Source organism: Calonectris borealis, chromosome 4 (assembly GCF_964195595.1).
Source record: "Calonectris borealis chromosome 4, bCalBor7.hap1.2, whole genome shotgun sequence".
NCBI lineage: Eukaryota > Metazoa > Chordata > Aves > Procellariiformes > Procellariidae > Calonectris > Calonectris borealis.
The window spans coordinates 69,949,507-69,968,080 of record NC_134315.1 but is presented as its reverse complement, the minus strand read 5'-3'; the positions used below and the strand labels follow the sequence as shown (position 1 = coordinate 69,968,080).

General features: G+C 38.5%; 1 protein-coding gene across 1 annotated transcript in view; it reads left to right on the top strand.

Annotated features, from left to right (window-relative positions):
* The first annotated feature begins 245 nt into the window (after positions 1 to 245).
* HHIP (hedgehog interacting protein) overlaps positions 246 to 18,574 on the top strand; it is a 71,319-nt gene continuing 52,990 nt past the window's right edge. The window contains exons 1-4 of the mRNA XM_075150059.1: positions 246 to 512; positions 7,456 to 7,651; positions 14,880 to 15,036; positions 15,797 to 15,998. Of these exons, the coding sequence (XP_075006160.1) occupies positions 246 to 512; positions 7,456 to 7,651; positions 14,880 to 15,036; positions 15,797 to 15,998 (822 nt within the window). The remainder of the gene's footprint in view (positions 513 to 7,455; positions 7,652 to 14,879; positions 15,037 to 15,796; positions 15,999 to 18,574) is intronic.

Genomic DNA, 18,574 nt, shown 5'->3' with positions numbered 1-18,574 from the left:
GGGGCTCGGGGGCTCGTTCCCCCGTTCCTGCCTTTTCGCGTCCGCCTTTTCGGAAGCGGGGGTGACCGAAGTGCTTTTCCTCCGTAGGCTTTTTAATTGCTACCGTTACTATTCTCCTCCAGACTTTCCCCTTCTGGGGGAGGGAGGTGGTTTCCTGATCTGAAGTGCAAAGAAAAGTCAGTGGGATTCCCCTCCTTCTCCCCCCACCCCCCCTTTTTTGGGTGCATTCACACGCTCCCTCAGGCATGATGCTCAAGATGCTGCCGTTTAAGCTGCTGCTGGTGGCCGTGGTTCTGTGCTTCTTCGAGGGGGATGCCAAGTTTGGGGAGAGCGGCGCCCGGAGGAGAAGGTGCCTCAACGGGACCCCGCCGAGGCGGCTGAAGAAGCGCGACCGGCGGGTGCTGTCCCCGGAGGCCCCGGGCGGCGGGGAGGCGATGTGCCGCGGCCTCTACCCCCGCCTGTCCTGCTGCTCCCGCGCTGACGCGCAGGGGCTGCTGCACGCCGAGGCGAAGGTAGGCACCACCTAAGGCTGCTTTGGGGCTCCGGGGGAGGTTTTTGGCTTTTCTTCTTTTTCGCGTGCTGCCCGCGCACCAGCCGCTAACCTGCTGCGTTCCCGTGCGGGGGGACGCAGCGGCGGGGGGCGACCGTTTCTGCCTGGGAGGTGAGGGCGAAGCAGAAACGTGACACCGGTGCTGATTTATTTCCTCGGGAGTCGCGGGGAGCCCGGCTGCGGACCCGCTGCCCCGGAGGGGACGGGCGCTCCGCGGGGAGAGCGCTTTGCTAGCCGGCGGGTGTGCGTGGAAGTTACTTTCTGTCCGCAGCGCCAGAGTTTCTGGCGGTGGCTGCGGCCCCGGCCCCCGGCCCCGGCCTCCTCCCGGAGCGCCGCGGTGGCTCGGTGCAGCGGGGCCGGGCCGCCCGCAGGTACCGCTGCCCGGGCGCGGCTGCGGGGAAAGGTGGAGGAGCTGGAGGGGCTTTGGCTGCCGTCCGGGCGCTGGCAGCGGCGGGGCTGAGCATTCGTTGGCGGTGGTTTCCGGTTTGTTTTTGTGGGGTGAAAAATCTTGTCCCATTTGCTCCACATGGTTAGTCAGGAAGGTTTTTGGATAGTTGATGGTGCCGCTGTACCAAAACTTTGTGATCTCCGGCCTCCTCGGGGCCCGTGTATTACGATTAGGTGTACCAGCTGCAAAAGACCCCCGAAGTTTCCGCTATAGGACCCTGGTCTAGCAGTTCTCGCTCGTGACTGGCTTCTCACACAAGGTGCCGTGAGATAGTCTTCCTTTTCACATCACCTGGCAGCCTCTCTGCCCAATTTCAAGCTGCGGTCATGTGAAGGGAAGCACCTCCTCTGCTCACCGATTTCTTAAAATTGTCAGTTGTCTGCATCCTGTAGCAAGTTAAAATCTGCTTAGATTTTCAAACGCGTGGGTACCTAACCCTGCAGGACCGCGTTTGATAAGCTCTGCTGGGATGACCAGTCTTGCATCCAGGCGTACGCACAGGGAGGGAAGCTGCTGCATAATGTCATTAAGAATCACTGCACGTGAAATAAACAATCAGGTGTCTTTTTATTTTTTCTTTTCTTTTTTTTTTTTTCCTTTTTTATCCTGGTTTAGGTTTAATTAAGAATTCCTCAGTTACAACTCTGTAGTTGTCAAGGTCTGAGAGACTCTTGGAAAACTTGTGTTTCAGTCTTGCTGGCCCAAGCATAATAAAAAAAAATACCCAGCCTGAATCGAATTTTTATGCTCAGTTCACGGTAGATTTCACTCCATTCTCATGTAAACAGCTTCTACGAATCAACATATGTGTCTGGGTGGTATCTCTCACTTTGTTTTGTAACAAAAAGCCATATTGCATCATTTAATTTGCTCAAGTCATGCAAATAGGAAAAAATCAATAGGACAAAAAGGGGTCGACTTATCCTCCTCCCCACTAAACTGCTGCCCACACACAGAGTCCTGTTGCTTATGGCAAAAGAATAACAACAACACCATTGTGTTTGTTAGTTGGTTCACTAATGGGTGAAACTGGAGAACATCATTCTCCTTCAGTCCCCAGCTCTGTCCAAATGTTCATGCCTTTTGAGGGAGCATTTGTCCTACCCCCTCTATTCCCAGATGAGTGAGAACTGTCTTACTGCAGGTTTTCAGCTGCAGATCTCTCTTTATTCATACCATATGCAGCAGCAGTTTGAGATTCAAGGCAGATATATTTCTTCATGTTGTCTAGAGACAGTGTCATTAAGCTCCTGTGTGATAATTGAATTAAACTATAAACTAACCACACACAGATAACCTGAAAGATCTAGCTGGGAAAAAGAAGAAAAAAAAAAAAGAAGAATAAGGACTGGAAAATATGTCCTTAATTCACCCTGTTTGCAATGTCTCGGTGGCATATATGCTACTGAGATTATTCAATGCTCGGAGACCCTTGTAGTAATTGGCTGAATGCAGTAAATTGGAAGTTGACTTTTGGTTAGTTTTCAATCTCCAGGCAGTTGAAGGGTTTATTCTCTTCTTACTATTCCTTGAAAATATCTTTTAATTCCCTTTGGGTTTTTTTTTTTACTAACTGATATAAATGTGAGGAATTGACCGTATATGCCACAGTAGCTATTTCTGAGCTGTTGAACCTGTTTTTTAAAATATAAATTACACTTTTTAAGGAATATTATTTTACAGAGTTTTAAAATCAGACTGGTTTTCACCAAAGATTAATATTTATGAAACTCGCAAATCTGCTTTATCATATCAATATATGTTTAGAATAAATGTCAAAATATATGTCATTTATACTTGACAGAATGAGGTAGTCATTCCATAAAAGACATGGCAAACTATCATGGAATACATTTGAACGGAACTTTTCTAAAAGCACATTTTTTAAACTGTGTTCTACTACAGTTCCAAAACCAGCTTTTTTAAACTCCATCATATATCTACACAATGGAGTGGCTATGACATTAACAGAAATCTGAACGCTAGCTTCTTTTAAAAAAAAAAAAAGAATTGAGCATGCTCAGTAGACATTTTCATAAGAGCTTCTTGGTTAAGATGCTGGGTCTTTGAGAATTTTTGACCAAATTATTGATCTGTGTTTATAATGAAAATACTACCATTGCCTGCGGTTTTGGGAACAAAAATGGAGCTACCATAATGAGCAGATACAACATTGCACTGGCTCAAGTAAGATTTTTGAATCCTGTTGTTGACATTTAACTCTTTGTCGTCTAGTTTTCTGCAATATCCCCTTGTTTATGAAGGGCTACTACATCCCAGTCAAACATTGTAATACCAGTTTTTTCTAAAAGTTCGCTTACAGCCCAACAGGCAAAGAAGTTCTCTCTACCTTGGATGGTTTCACAGCCAACGCTGTCAAGGAATGGGTGAAAAGTAATTGTTTTCAAGTGTGCCCTTTTACAATCATTTGTTTGCTCTGGCTCTTTCACGAACAAAGGCTATTGTTGAACACATCCAACTAAACAAATAACTCATCTTGGGGTCCCTTTAACAGCTGCCTTAGTACAATGATCTATTTACATATTACCCTAAAATTGAAACCGAACTCTTTAATGACATAATCCAGCACTATAATACAGAAGAAGCATATGTTCAACCCAACAGCTGAACAATCTCGTAAGCGTATGATTTTTAGATATAAATGCTTGTATATCAAATACGGCTTAATGCAATGACTTATTTCACTGTTTTTTTTTTCCTCTTAACATCAAAATTATACTGCCTTTCTCAAACTAGATATGACAGAGTACACAAAACAGATGACAATATTCAACATAAAGAATTTCTGTCTATTGTGTCATCTTCTGTTTCTTCTTCTTTGCACTATTCTTTTTGTTGATAAACCAATTTAGTATGCTATGCTTTCCTGTGCATTCCAGGATTTATCTTACCGTTAGTCTACCCGTTTTACTTTCATGTGGCTAGAGATTAAAGGATGATCTTACAGATGTTGTAAATTAGTCAGCAGCAGGCATAATCGTTATTAGGCATGTTGCAATAAATGTTTGGAAGTTTTACATATTTTCCAGAGCACAGTTAGTTTAAACCACTGCAGTTTGATGGTTTCACATACGACTTTAAAAATTGAAGCAGGAAATTAGTTTACATTTCTTCAAAAGACCAAAGCCATTGTCAACTTTAAGGTCATTTTCAAAGTAGAGATCCAACAGAAAAAAGCTTCATTCAAATAAGTATTTCAGCTTTCGCTTAAAACTGGTTTAATATACTCCAGGATAAATACATTATCGATTTACTGAAATTCAGAATAGAACAGTTGTCCTATCTCCCAGACAGGACAGAGTTATACATCAGACCTCACACAAAGCAAATGTTACCACCCTATTTTGCTTGAGCATTCTAAAAGTTAAATAACATTGTACTTGATTTTCAGATAATTGATTGACTTTCATTCCTTAATCTTCCGATTAGCTATTATATGACCAAGATTCATTCCAGAAATGACATGAGGGGGTGAATTCCTGTGGTTAATTCCTGGATAGCAGCTGCTCAGGGGGATTAGGATCCTTTTGTCTTAACTTTGAGGACTGAAATGTTGGCAAGCATTACTTCTCCTGTATCACCAGGCAACGTCAATTACGTTTTCCACAAAAAACAGTAAATTAGCTTTGCTATCCTGTAATTTTTTTTTCTTTCCCCTGTTCTGGAGTCTCCCAGTAGAAGTACAATTTTCTATCTGCATTACTGTGGCGTTAATTCAATAAACACACTGAGTATTTACCTAGTAATACCTCATGTTTACTTGTACTTCTAAACACACCATCATACTGCTACCACAAGAAAGCCTACTGCCTGAGATCAACTCCCTGATGAAAACATCTGAGACTTTTGCAAAGCAGGTGATACTACTGAATGTAGGCAAGTACCTTGAAGAGTCTGTAGTCACGGTGCACTTTCCTTTGGTGGAAACGCCAAAATAGGTCATTTCATCCTTACTTTAAGAGAGCTCCCAGCTTCTTGGTGACATAATGTTCTTAAAAAGTACCATTTATGGATAGTGCTTTTGATTATCCCCTGTTGGCTTCAGACTTGGTTTATTTGGCAGACATGACTTGACTGAGTTATACAGGCCACTTCCCATCAGAACCACAGCAACGCAAAGTACCAAGGTCAGGATGCCATCATCCCTTAAGAAAGTCCGGCTAAAGCAGAAGATTGCCTCAGCAGTGCGGATTACTGCAAGCATATAAAGTCTGTTCTCTACTACCTGGATTGCAATCCCAGCCAGTATGAAGTTCAAAGTTTCAGCTATTATGTATTTTGGTGATAGTTTATTGTAGTTATCATGATATTTTTAGTTCTTGTCTTCAAGGCATTTTTCCCTAGATCTACCATATCTAGAACAACATCAGAAACTCAAGAAAGAAGGCTAAGGTTAATAGTTGTGCTGCTATGGCCCAACTGAGCAATCTAGCAAAAAGAATCAGCTTTTTCAGGAGAGAAGGGGCTGGGGCTGTGGAAAGAATTCCCCAAAGAATTCAGGGCCAATGCAAACCTGTTGCCATACATGCAACATGCAATTAGTTGATTACTGTCTTCAAGGTTTAAACAAAAAACAAAAAACAACCAAATCCTTTCCAAAAGAAGATGTGAGACAATTATATTCCCAAGCAGGGTCTGAAGAGAGATAATAAACCATACGTGGCAGATGTTAGTCACATTACTTAGCTGCAGGTGCTATGAAGCCGAGGATAGGCTGAGAACAGATAGTCTAAAGAACAGAACATTTAATGCATTTAATGATCCTGGCAAATCTGGAAGAATTCATTTTGAAGCCAATAGCAGCTCTTCCAGAATAAGGGTAGAAGCCAAATGGTGTTCTTCTAATCAGTGGTCCAACTTACGCCACTAAACTTTAGTACGCATTTCAGATGGCCTTTTGACAATATATGTATGATAAGACTAAATTTTCCTGGAAAGAGTTTGTCTTCTAAATTAAGGTTCCTTTAAGTAGGATTTTGTGTAACTGTACAGGCCATGTATTGTGTAATATTTTGAATACCTATCTGTTTAAAACAATGGAGAGTGCATTTCTCTCAAGTGTTTGAGGTTTATGTAATTATGATCCGTAAATAAAATGCTGAGTTCAGAACTGTGTTATCAAAGTACTGCATCCTAGAAGACAGCCAACCTATGAGACAGCATCCTCAATCATATCAAGAGTCTTCATGCATTGAATAACTTATTGTATCAAAAGTAATTTAGATAATTCCCTTCAATGTTATGTTGCAAGGGAATGACATTGGAAAGTCCTTCTACAAATTAACTCAGAGATATGAACTATAGCAAAACTGTGTCAATGTTTTCAAATGCGCTATTTACAAATATTTACAATTTTTACAGAAAACAAATATTTACCGCATTAATATTTCTTAATATAAGTGTCTTACAGTCTTTGTTTATAACTGCGTTAAACAAATTGCAGAAAGAACCTGAGCTTTGTTTTTGCATTGGATCAGATTCAGTCCCTCTCAACTGAGAACACATTTCCCACTACCCACCATTGGGATGAATGATCAAAAAACAATCCATGTGGTTAACAATAGATTAACAAAGTGCACTGCATTCAAAGACTAATAAAGACGACTATGCTGTTTTCCATTATTTTTCATGATTTGATGACATTGCGCTCCTTAGGCTCCTGTGTTTACTTAAACACATCATCAATCGTGGTTTCGTGCTTCTTCAAGTACTATGCATAATATATGCTTTTTTTTCAGGACAAAGTTACAGTTTCAATATTGAGACAAACAAGATCTTACGAACAAATTCTACTTTTTCACTTACAAAAAGAAATGTCTGAAAACACACAGCTTTTCCCACCTCCAAGTAGTTTGCATTAGAGAGGGCAAAAAGCAGAGCAGCATTTAAAGCATTAAGGCACTTGCTGAACTCCACATTTCAGTAGCCGGACTGCAGTATCGTTCAAGATACACCTATTTAACAAATACCTAGATATGGTTTTCCTGATGTGTTTTGATGGTAGAATTTTAATTTTTAGTCTCTAAATACTTGAATAGGTCACCTTACAAGTTAGGTTTTTAAGTGTTTCTCGGAAGAGAAGTGGGTAGAAGGCCTGCTGCTGTAGCTCCTCCTTATGTAAATGATCCCTCTAGTTCAGAGATTGCCTATGTGATGAAGAGATTGCAGGCATGAGTCCATAAAATAACTTGAGTACTATTATTCTTATCTGAGAAAGAGAAGCAAGCGCTTAAAATCTCACTGTACTAATGACACATTGCACGTTTCATAGTAATAATTTTTGCACTTCCAAAACGGTGACGTGAAACATCATGCATTTATACTAACTGTATTGGTTCCACTAGCATTATTTATTACATTAGATCATGCAATCTTTTTTTGTGTAAAATGGGGAAACAGGTCATATGTTTATTTGTCTCTGGTTTGTGGCTTGCAGATACTTTCTGTTACCAACAACACAGAATGTGCGAAGCTACTGGAGGAAATCAAATGTGCACACTGCTCACCTCATGCTCAGAACCTATTCCATTCACCTGAGAAAGGGGAAACACCTGAGAAAGAACTAACTCTTCCCTACCTGTGCAAAGACTATTGTAAAGAATTCTATTATACTTGCAGAGGTCACATACCAGGTAAAACCTATAACAAAATATGGGGCTAAAGGATGTCTGTTTTGAAATGTTGATATTGCCTGAGCGGTTATAGATCCAGCTCTTCACTAGGTAAAATCCCCATTGATATCCAGGGGATTTTGCCCAAGCAAAGACAGAATATCTCAGGGCCTTCACAGCGGATCTTATGTAGTGCGGTAAATATTCTGAGCGCTTTCTTGCCACCCTCCTATTAAACTCCCCAGGAAACACAGGATTGTTGTCAAAGGGACCTGAAACTATTACCTTTGCTGAAATATTAGCGTGTTCATTCAAATCATGTAAACAAGCAGTTGGCCGTCCAAAAGGCTATTCTAAATTATAGATAGCTTTAAAATGCAAGAAATAAAGGATGCTGGCTGTTTGCTGTAGACTCTAAAAGCTGATGAGTAAAGTGTTTTTTCTGGTTTTGTTACCCTAGAAACTGATGTTTTTTCCACAGGGTTTAAAGCCCATTGAAATCAAAGGGAGCTATTCGATAGACTTTTGTGATCTTTGAATCACTTCCAACATGCTGTTAACAACCAAATTCTTAACTAACCTAACACTTCCTCTCTGTAGTCAGTAGAGTTAGCTGGACATAACCAAAACCAGAATTTGACCTGTGTTGTCTAAGGCAGTCACCAAATGTGTGCTATCACTTATAATTATATCAACAAAATAACCACAGAAGATGGTTCTTTTAGAAACACTGTCTTAATACACTATTATATTAAATAACATCTTTGGTATTCTCAATAGTAAATTATTTATATGTTTAAGACTGTCATTTTTAAACTATGCTTTTTTCCCTGTCCAAACACTACTTATAAATAATGCCACACAGGAGAAAATAATTAAACTGGTTAAGATTTTTTTTCGCTAGCACACAGACTGGAAAAAAGAGTTGATAATGATATGAAAAATGAATTTGTGAATAGTCATTTTTGACATATGAACACAGCTTTTTAACATAATATAAACATATTTGAGTAAAGGGGATAGTTTAAGTGGATGAGATTTGGAGAAGGGTTTTTTAATTGCATGTGTACAGTGTGTACTTGTTTTCTCTGAAATCCCAAGAGTGCAGGGATTTTTTGCAGCATTCTTTTATTGACTTGAGAAAACATTTTGAATTGACTTACTTTTTCCCTTTACTGTTCTTTAACATGTATCTCAACCCATTCAAATATGAAAATATTATTATTGCCTTTATAAACTAAGAGATGTTTCTAAGGCTTTCTTAAACCAGCTGTTTCTTGCTCTTTATCACATTCCCCAAAGCAAAGCAGAATAGATCACAGTTGCCAAGACTGCCTGCTGAACAGCGATAACAGATTAGATATTCTAAATGTTTGGCCCATATAAGAAGTCAGCACAGAGACTTTTTTTGACATTAGTTTGTAGCTAGTGCAAATGGTTAGCATATTCTGCAGAGCAAGTCCCTCGTAGTTGTTTTGCGAAATTCTGTGTTTCTGAGGAAACAATTTGTTTAACTGGAAAAAGTGAAAGAGGGAAAAGGGAGAAAGAAGGAGGAGGCAGAGGAAGGGAGAGAGAATGAGAAAGGGCTGAGCAGCACAGGAGCTATAGCCGCAGGAACCTCACTCCTCAGATCAACATATGTGGTGACGAATGACAAATTTATTTTTCTACAAAGTTTGTGTATATGTAAAACTGCTGAAGTGCATCAAGATGTCAAGTGCTTTTTGTGACCACCCAGGTTGCCTTGAAAGATAACCAGATGAAAGCATAACTTTAGCACTGGACAGAGCACTGTGCTTTGCAGGAAAAGAGCTTACATACTTTAGCGTCAGTTAAAATAGGATTTTTCCTACATCAATCAGATGCTAATAATCATTCTAAATACTTGTTCTGAAAGTGGGTTGTACTAACAAAAAGTTAGTGCATACTTACATCCACCAACAGGGTTAATTTGGTGACTTGACTGGTACATATGGTTGTTGATACCTATACTAGGATTTCCTGAAGGTATTAATTAAGACTCAGGTCCCTCTTTTTGAGAAGGCGGCCTGTAGGATTTTAATATAGTTAATAGTCTTATACATTCTAAAATATAAATAATTAAAATAACAACTTATTTGGGTTTTCTATTTTACTTGTGAGATCTGTATGTCCATGATAATATTTATTGCAAAAGAAAGAAAAAAAATAGAAAGTGTGGAAGCTATGTTTTCAGCTTAGCCTTAAACAAAGAGTTGGAAATTAACAGGCCCCCAAACCCAAGGTCTCTGGCAATGATTCACTGTGCATTTGTTAAAAAGTCAAATAATTACTCTTCCTCCATTAGGGAGTGCTAATTGTTTCTGAACACCAATACAAAGGAGTTTAAGGGAATTGCTGACTACAAAAATAATTTTATCCCTTAAGTCCTGCACAAACAAGAAATATTATTAGCGATTTAAGATAGCAAGCATCTTTTCTGGAATTGAAATTTTAGCGGTACATATTAACCAAGAAGACTGAGAAATTGTACATCAGTTTTTTTCATGAGTTAGCTCCAGAAATTAATTTATTGTTCTGTCTCTTTTTGCAAAGATGAAAACTCTAGCAGATCCTTGGTTAACTCTTTTGAAGACAGCAGTTTGCCCACCAGTTATGACTGTATCAGAACTTCCATTGACTTCTTTAGGAATATCCAAAGAAAAAGTGGACCCGATTCTTTATTCAAACAGAATAATAACAATAGCTGTTAGGATTGTACGGGCATGTTAATGCAGGAGGGTGTAATGTTTCACAAAGCCTATGAGATCAGAACTTCCCTGCTTCATCCCAGGTGACTGTTCTCATTATTTCTCATCTGATCTTTACTGAAGCCTCAGTTTAAGTGATTACTGATGAAGACACTGGAGTTAAGTGACTTAATGAAGTATCTTCAGTCAATATGAATTTTAAGTTTTCCAAGGTCGAAAGAGAAGACTGTCTAATATTTATTGTTAATATAGCTAGTAAAGAAAGGCACAGCTGATTCTGCCTTTAGGCGTGAGCAGAAACTCGATCCATGCCAGTGGAAGTGACATATTCTAAGGAACAAACCTGTGCCACAGCCACACTGCGTTCTGCCATCCAAGGACATCGGACAGATTTTGAACTATGTGCTCTCCATTATTTTCCTTTGAAGAAATGGGTTCCAGATGATTGTGGGTGAATTCAGATCCAGGCCTAGATCTGAATCCAGGCATTACCAGAACAGATGCTTCCTATGAATTTTTTAACTCCAAACAGGGGCACCCCAGCCCAAAATGCTGGAAATCAAAGAAATTCTGCAACCCACACAACACTTTCAGAAGTTCTAACATAGTCGACTAATAGTTACAGTCAACATCGTCAACCTGCAAAAAAATAGTAGTGGCTCATAACGTTGCTACTGCTAACAAAAGCATCAAGGGGATTAACGCTGGCACTGCCTGTGTGCAGGTATGTGCAATGTGTGAGTATGAGAAGAGGGCCACTAGTCACTTGAAAACCAATAGGAAATGACGTGAGCTACCACTGGACTTAATACATTTTGAAACAATCAGTCTGGAATCACCTTTTTGATTTAGTTTTCACTGAGAGTTGAGAAGAGAGAGGAGAATGTGTTTTTTGTGAACAAATTCACATCTAGCTGTCAAAAGTGCAAGTCAGAAAAAAAATCAAACCAGGAAAATGCTTCTTTTACACAATACTGAACTGTATGCTCAAGGTCATAGCAAAAATAAAGCAGGTGAGCCCGATTTCCAGGTGCTCTCCAAGCCAGTGTAAGTCTACTCATATGAGTGGATGATCTTCTGTGCAATGCAAACAAGGAAGGGAGTGAATAGGAACTTGACTTGCTGTAAAGACCGGGACAAATGCTACCACAACATTTGAGTTGTATATCAAAGAGAAGAGGCAGGGGTATGGGTAAGCAGGGAATCCAGCGAAGTGGAATTTGGTGAAGGTAGGATGGGAAGGAAGATACAGTGTGAGGAATAACTGACCGCAAATACGAGTGGAGAGAGGAGGTGAGGATCAGCTGAGAGCAGAAGTTTTCCATTGAAAAGGCTTGAAATCATGCACCTTATTCCCACAGTTTTTTATAAAGGCGAACACAGAAAGCCTTCGCTGTAACTGCCTTAACTGAAAAGTCTGTAGTTTGTTTCTTGTTTGGAAGACAGAAAGTTTTAAAAGCATAGAAATGCAAGCCTGTGCAAAATCTGACATGTACAACGTTTAAACATTATGTTTAATCTTCCTTTGTGATTTCAGTTTTCTTTGTTAACATGGGCACTGCTCTGTCAACACATACGCAGCTGGTAGGAAATCTGTAATGATATGTATGAGTCTTTTAAAACAAAGTAATAAGTACAGAAATTCCCACAGAACCAAAAGTTGCAGTCCTTATTAGGCATAGGACGGTGACAGAGCTGTATTTGAATAAACTCAGACTGAGGAAAATGATCTTTCTTTTTTTTTCTCCAAACAATTCTAGTGCTTAGGGGCACTTGTCAGGGACCATTCTTCTGGACACTGTACAAACACTGAACAAAATGGCAAACTCTACACTAAAGACCTTACAATCTAAGCACGATAAAGAAAACATTAAATGGCTACAAGCGGATAGGAGAGTAGAAGCAAATGTTTTTCTGACTGTCTTTAGTGAAGCTGTTAGTATGTTGAATCTAGCATATATAACACAAGCAGATTTCTTTTTTTGTAAATTACTGTGTTTTTTATAGAACAAAATTCCATCCCTAATACACAGGTGAAACTGTATTTAGAGAGGTTACATTCCTTCCACTAATGCAACGTATTAGCAATTTACTGACTGATTTTCATAGTTTAATTCAAACCCCATTTTTACGAGCATTTCTAAGGAAAATGGAACATAAGTCTTATCCCTTTTTGGAACCTGCTGATGGGCTTGCTAAGTAGCAAAAGGGACTGCAATACGACATGTACTTAAGTGCATGATAAAATATTTCATAAGGAAAAGGGATTAGTCTTACATATAAGAAACAGCATCGCATAAGGCATTAGTCAAGTGAGTTTGCATCTGATTGTTATTTGAAATGAACATGTACAGAGTAAACAATATGATCATGATATGTTCTTAGTTTTTCTGACTAAAGGTAACATTCAAGCCAAAAGTAGTTTATCTTTAGTAAATAGTAGATGGTACACTTGAAAAATTCTAGAAATTCTTAGATGTTGGACACCTCTAATTTGCTATTACGTTTTCTTGAATGACCCACTGTGCCTAGAGAAATAAATTATTAAAGACAAACCCGTGTATTCTTAAGTCAAATAATTCAACAGCAAGATTTTAGATTACCTTTGATTTTGGCATTATTTCTACAAGCCTTGGAATACTACTCCGTGATTATATCAGAGTTCCTCTTCAGTTGTTCCACTTGAAATTATATCTCCCATTTTCTCCAAATAACTACTATAAATTAAAACCAGCTCCTCAGAGATGATATTTACTGAAGCTCCAAATCATGGTAATTAAACTTTTACACCACAACACACTACCATGTGTTTCCAGATATTATTTTATAGAAACCAAAGGCAGGCTTTGTCGTGTTATTTTTCCAATATTTTTAAAGGAAGATGCATATGAAAAGAAGTATAGTTGGGTGGGAAAGGCTTTCCACTCCACAAAAATTCTGGGATCTAAAAAATTTTCCTATTCCACATAAGGAAGAAATTGAACTCTTTCGAAATTTTCCATGAAGAAAGCCACAGAGAGACCACCCCAGGATAGCTAATAAAGTCGTTGTTAGGACATTTACTTGGGAAATGGGAGACTTAGGGTCAAACTCTTGCCTGACAGATGAGAGGCACTGACCCGAATATTCCTCTTCCTAATGAAACACCCTAATTACAAGACATTGGAGTATAGTGATACGAGGTTTGCTGTCTGGTTTTCTCTTTTTCATTTAGACCAGAAGTTTGAGTTTGGACCAGAAACATCATGTTAACTAAAATTTTGTCGAAACTGATAATGTTTCTGAAAAAGCTGTGCTTTTAAGAAATTGGCATTTTCCAATGAAACACAGCTGTCCCTGGTCAGCTCTTATTGTATGTTGTAAGCCAGAGGTTTTATGGCCAAGATCTATGGATTATTCTGCATTATTCACAAGTGGTAAAGCCATGCATAAATTAGGCCTCTAATTCCAATTAAGTGCTAATTCTGTGTGTCCTATGAGTTATGTCCTGGACCATAGTACATCCTAACACAGTATGCCAATAATGCAAAGAGGAATGAAGGTAACTTAAAACATATTATCTTAACAATGTTTTAGTAAAATAGTACATGTATAACTGGCCAAATTCTCTCTTCTTTTAATACTAATGATTAAAACTGGATAGAAATGACTAGAAATAGGTTTGTGGACAGAAATAGATATTTTTGCTGTCATTAAACATAGCGTAATATCAGTAGTGACAGGGTTTTTCCTCAAAGGCTCTCATTTTACCAACTTCTTGTTTCCCTGGGTCTTTGAACTCCTTCCCATTTTAACCTAAAACCTAAAGATCACCTTTCATCCAAGCCAGCTTAAAGCCAGCTCCAATGCAGCATGAGACATATCCCCCTTTTCAGGGGATGGGTGCTGAGGAAGTAGACCTCGCGATGGGACACTGTGTTCACCCACTCTAATGCTGGGAGTCAGCCAGAGGCCAACTGCATGTCAACACGGTCCCGTTTTCAGCAGTACTTCTCGCTTTCTGAGACAACTAATTATTCACCTTTCCGACTGATGTCCTTTGCTGCCAGCTTTCCACAAAGTCTTTACTGCATGTCTTTTACCGAAGTCTTTACTGAAATTTTTACTACAACAAGCCACTTAAAAAAAAAAAAAAGTTAAATGAAAGCTGCTGAAGGTATTTTACAGCAGATACTACACCTGATTAATAAGGTTAAAATGAGGGAAAAGTGTATCACAGCCTCAACTCTGAACTTTGTCTCTTAATTTTTTAATGAGTGAACTGTAGTGTCATTTTGAATGAATTAGTATTTTTATGTAAGCACACTGAAAATAAGGTTTAATACAAATACAGATGAATAAACTATAAAAGGTAATACTCAGTTTATATTTATTCAGAGGCCTTTTTTGCAGATAGCACTTTGTTTAAAATTACTTCTTCTTCCACTCAATATATAATCTATTTAAAGATTAGTTTAACAGCACAAAACTGCAGACATGACAACACACTAAATATTTGTATGCTCTTTTGCATTTTTAAGGTTTTCTCCAAACTACAGCTGATGAGTTTTGCTTTTACTATGCAAGAAAAGATGGTGGTGTATGCTTTCCAGATTTTCCAAGAAAACAAGTGCGAGGGCCAGCTTCTAACTCCCTGGACCACATGGAAGAATATGACAAAGAGGAAGAGATCAGCAGGTTCATAAAGATAAATGCTGTTTAATCTGAAAAAAAAACCCTAGCAAAGCCTGTGGTTTTCACAGTGAAACAGCTCAGTGTGTGCTTATGCTCAGCAGCTGTGTTTTCCAGATGTTACTTTCTTTTGCTGCTGCTAGCGTACGTCAAAAGAGAAAGTTACATTAGCTTCAATATTTCAGTACCATTTGATATTTGCGCTGCTGAAAAGGCGTTAGAATCCTGGTTTGATCCATCCTGTGGATCTTGGTTATGGTCCGGCCTGTGGATCATACATAGTTCTAGGAAGTCATTTCTACCTGAATTTAATATTACCAAACAACTACAATAAGTTTATTAGCAAAATATTTATTTCATGATTTTCAATTTATTTCATTCATGTATTTTGCTTTGTGAAAACAATTAAATTAGATTGTCCCATCATAAAGTCATTATTTTAAAATGGGTTTTAGAAGCCAAATTTTGTCAAATTGCTGGAATTTACTGTGTTATTTTATGGTAGAAATTTTGTATTTATAAATTGTTCTCTTTTTTTACCAAATTTTTTCTCTTTCTTGTATACAAACCAAATTTTGCTCAAGTGAAGTTCAAATTGATTTTCAGTATTATCTGCTTGCATACATTCAAGGAAATAATTTATTCTGGATTGTATAACTGTGTTTTTAACATCACTGCAGAACAATCATTTTATTTTTTAGGGACATTGTTGTGTCATGGTTACGAAAAAGAAGAAATTTCTTACTATTTTTTTAAATTTTTTTAGAAAACACAAGCACAACTGCTTCTGTATTCAGGAGGTTGTGAGTGGACTAAGGCAGCCTGTTGGAGCAGTACATTGTGGGGATGGATCCCATCGCCTCTTTATTCTTGAGAAAGAAGGATATGTGAAGATTTTCAGTCCTGAAGGAGACATACTCAAGGAACCTTTTTTGGATATACACAAGCTTGTTCAAAGTGGAATAAAGGTTGGATTTTTTACTTATCTCTACCTGTTTATATTTTAGCCTGTATATGGGGGAAAAGGGAAGAAACGTTTTTCAGAAATTATTTTAATTCAAATAATAAAAAAGAAGAGTAATGACAACAGACACTGCAGTTCTATCTGGCAAAGAAGTTAAAACTTCCTTGTTTCACGAAGGGAAAACATAGCATCTTATAACTGTCATCACATTTTTCTCCTTCCCTTCATTTTTTCCTCACTTTAAATTCAGAAGAAACTATCCAGCACCAGCATCCCACAGCATTATCTTTGTATTTTCATCCTTTGGGCTCATTTCCATCCCACTGAATTCAGCCGAGTTTTGCTGTGATTCCAGTGGGAGCAAGTTTGGCTCAGGGCCTCCCCTGACCTGCGGGTCAACGCCCCGGGAGCCGGACACAGGAGGGGGCCTGGGAGTGCTCAGGGACCCCCGGGAGAGGGGCAGTGGTGCTCATTCCCTCTTGGCTCAACCTCAAATACGGCACAAGCTGCCCTCGGTGGGAGGCTGCTTTAAAAAGGCATATATTTGAGATGCACGTAAAAAGTGATTGACCCTCTAAATGCAGACATGCGGGCGGGTTGGTGCAACAGCTTTCATTGTGTTTAATGGGAAGACTTTCATGCTCAGGGGAGGGAATGGTGAATGGGCAGTGATGGGAATACATTGGAGGGTGGAGGTAAGAAATTATGTCTAGGTATGGGGTAAGTACTAATGGAAAACTCGTAAGTCTATTGGGGGATATTTTACTTTGGAAATGTCGTAAGTGTTGTTCCATGTTGACTTCTTGTCACATTTTAGAGTGGTAATGCAAGTAAAATCCACATACATAAAGCAAACTTAAATTGTAATCAGATTTTGCCTAGAAGAGTCAGGACTATATATCATAAAGCCTTCACGGATGAAAGATATATTGACATACTCTTGACAGAGTAATCTTAAATAATTGTGACAAACTATATCGATTTAAAATGCATAGCACATGCTAACTAATCATTTTGTGTTTCAGCTATAAGGGCAATAAGCCAATTAAGATAGTCTTTTCTGAGAGGAAATCTCAGAGGTTTTTGGTTTGTGTTGAAAGAGAGAGAGAAATGTAATATATTACACCTTTTTCAGGAAAAGAACCAATTAATATGATTTTGTGATTTCCTGAACACTTCCCTTTCTGCCTCTGTAGGTAACCATTATGTTCAAGATACCAAAACAGAAGGGATTATCAGAGGTATTTCTGAACATCAATCTGAGGCTGTTTCATATTTCTTAACCGAAAATTCTGATAGTTTGTACTTGTGAAAAACTGACACTGAAACTTTCCACAGAACTGCTATCGGTCCCAAACAAACCTTCCTCAAGGAAACTTTTACAGATGGAACTTACAGGCAAGGCTAAATGGAAAACTGATTTTCCATGCTTCTGAATAGGCAATAGCCTGCTTGATAAGACTCTCAACAGCTACCTTCAGATTCAGATTCAACTTTTAGTTCTGTTTTAAATCAGTGACCTGATCTTTTTAGTCTTTACTACCCTAACCATCATATAATACTCTAAACTGGATCTGTTTCAACTATAACATTTTGTGTAAATGATTTGATGTTCTCTAAGCTAGAAAGTCTAATTCAATTCCCTGAGATAACAGTCCAGTGACTGAGGATAATTGTATTGCAGTGTTTAATGCAGGCTGGCAAGAACGGAGGCTTTATGTACGTCACAGGTAAGGAGAAAGGGAATGTGCCTAGAAGCAAAACTCCAGCTCTTAAATAGAAAGGGGAAAGAATTTGAGGAATGAGTACATTATATAAAATAATAAATCAATAGAATAGAACAAAACCCACATAATCCAAATGGTAGTTTTAAAACAAGGGTTCTTAAACATTTTTATGTTTATCCCCCGCAGCCTGATTCCTATAATCATTGTCCATGGTTCTTTACCTACAAGGATGCAAGATCACTGTGACAACAGTAGCAATTATTCCATCAAAATAGACTACTTGAAGGGTATTTGATTTTACTTACCTGTTATACACTTTAAAACAAGAAATCAGTAATGGAGAATACTACAGGGATAGGCAATTTTCCAGCAGACAGCGCAGATAGTGTACAGCCAGCAATTGAAAAAGCCCCACTATCTAAAATACTGCATCCACATGCAAAGTGCGAGAATCGCTGAATGTGTCCTCTGTGCTTACTCAAGAAACGCTTGTAGTGTCATGTAGATGAATTATATCTATACGTTTTGCTTGATGTGCCTGATTCTTCTCATATAGTGGTGTAAGTGAAAAAGTAAAATGAAATCAATTAATTTTCAGTTGTTCCTGATCAAACTTAGGCCCATATATTCTAGTGGAGTGTTTTGCCAAGGTTACACGTTGCCTTTTTTGAGTCCTCTGTTCATTTACACAGATTCATAGATGTTAACCCAAACATCTAGTCAATTCCTGTATAACATCATCCACAGAATGTTATTCTTGAATTAACATAGAGACTCTTCATTGAAGTAAACAAAAACTGTTCCCCTCTTTTCCAACCTTGGAGCAATGGTAGCAAGAAAAGGCAACCAATTA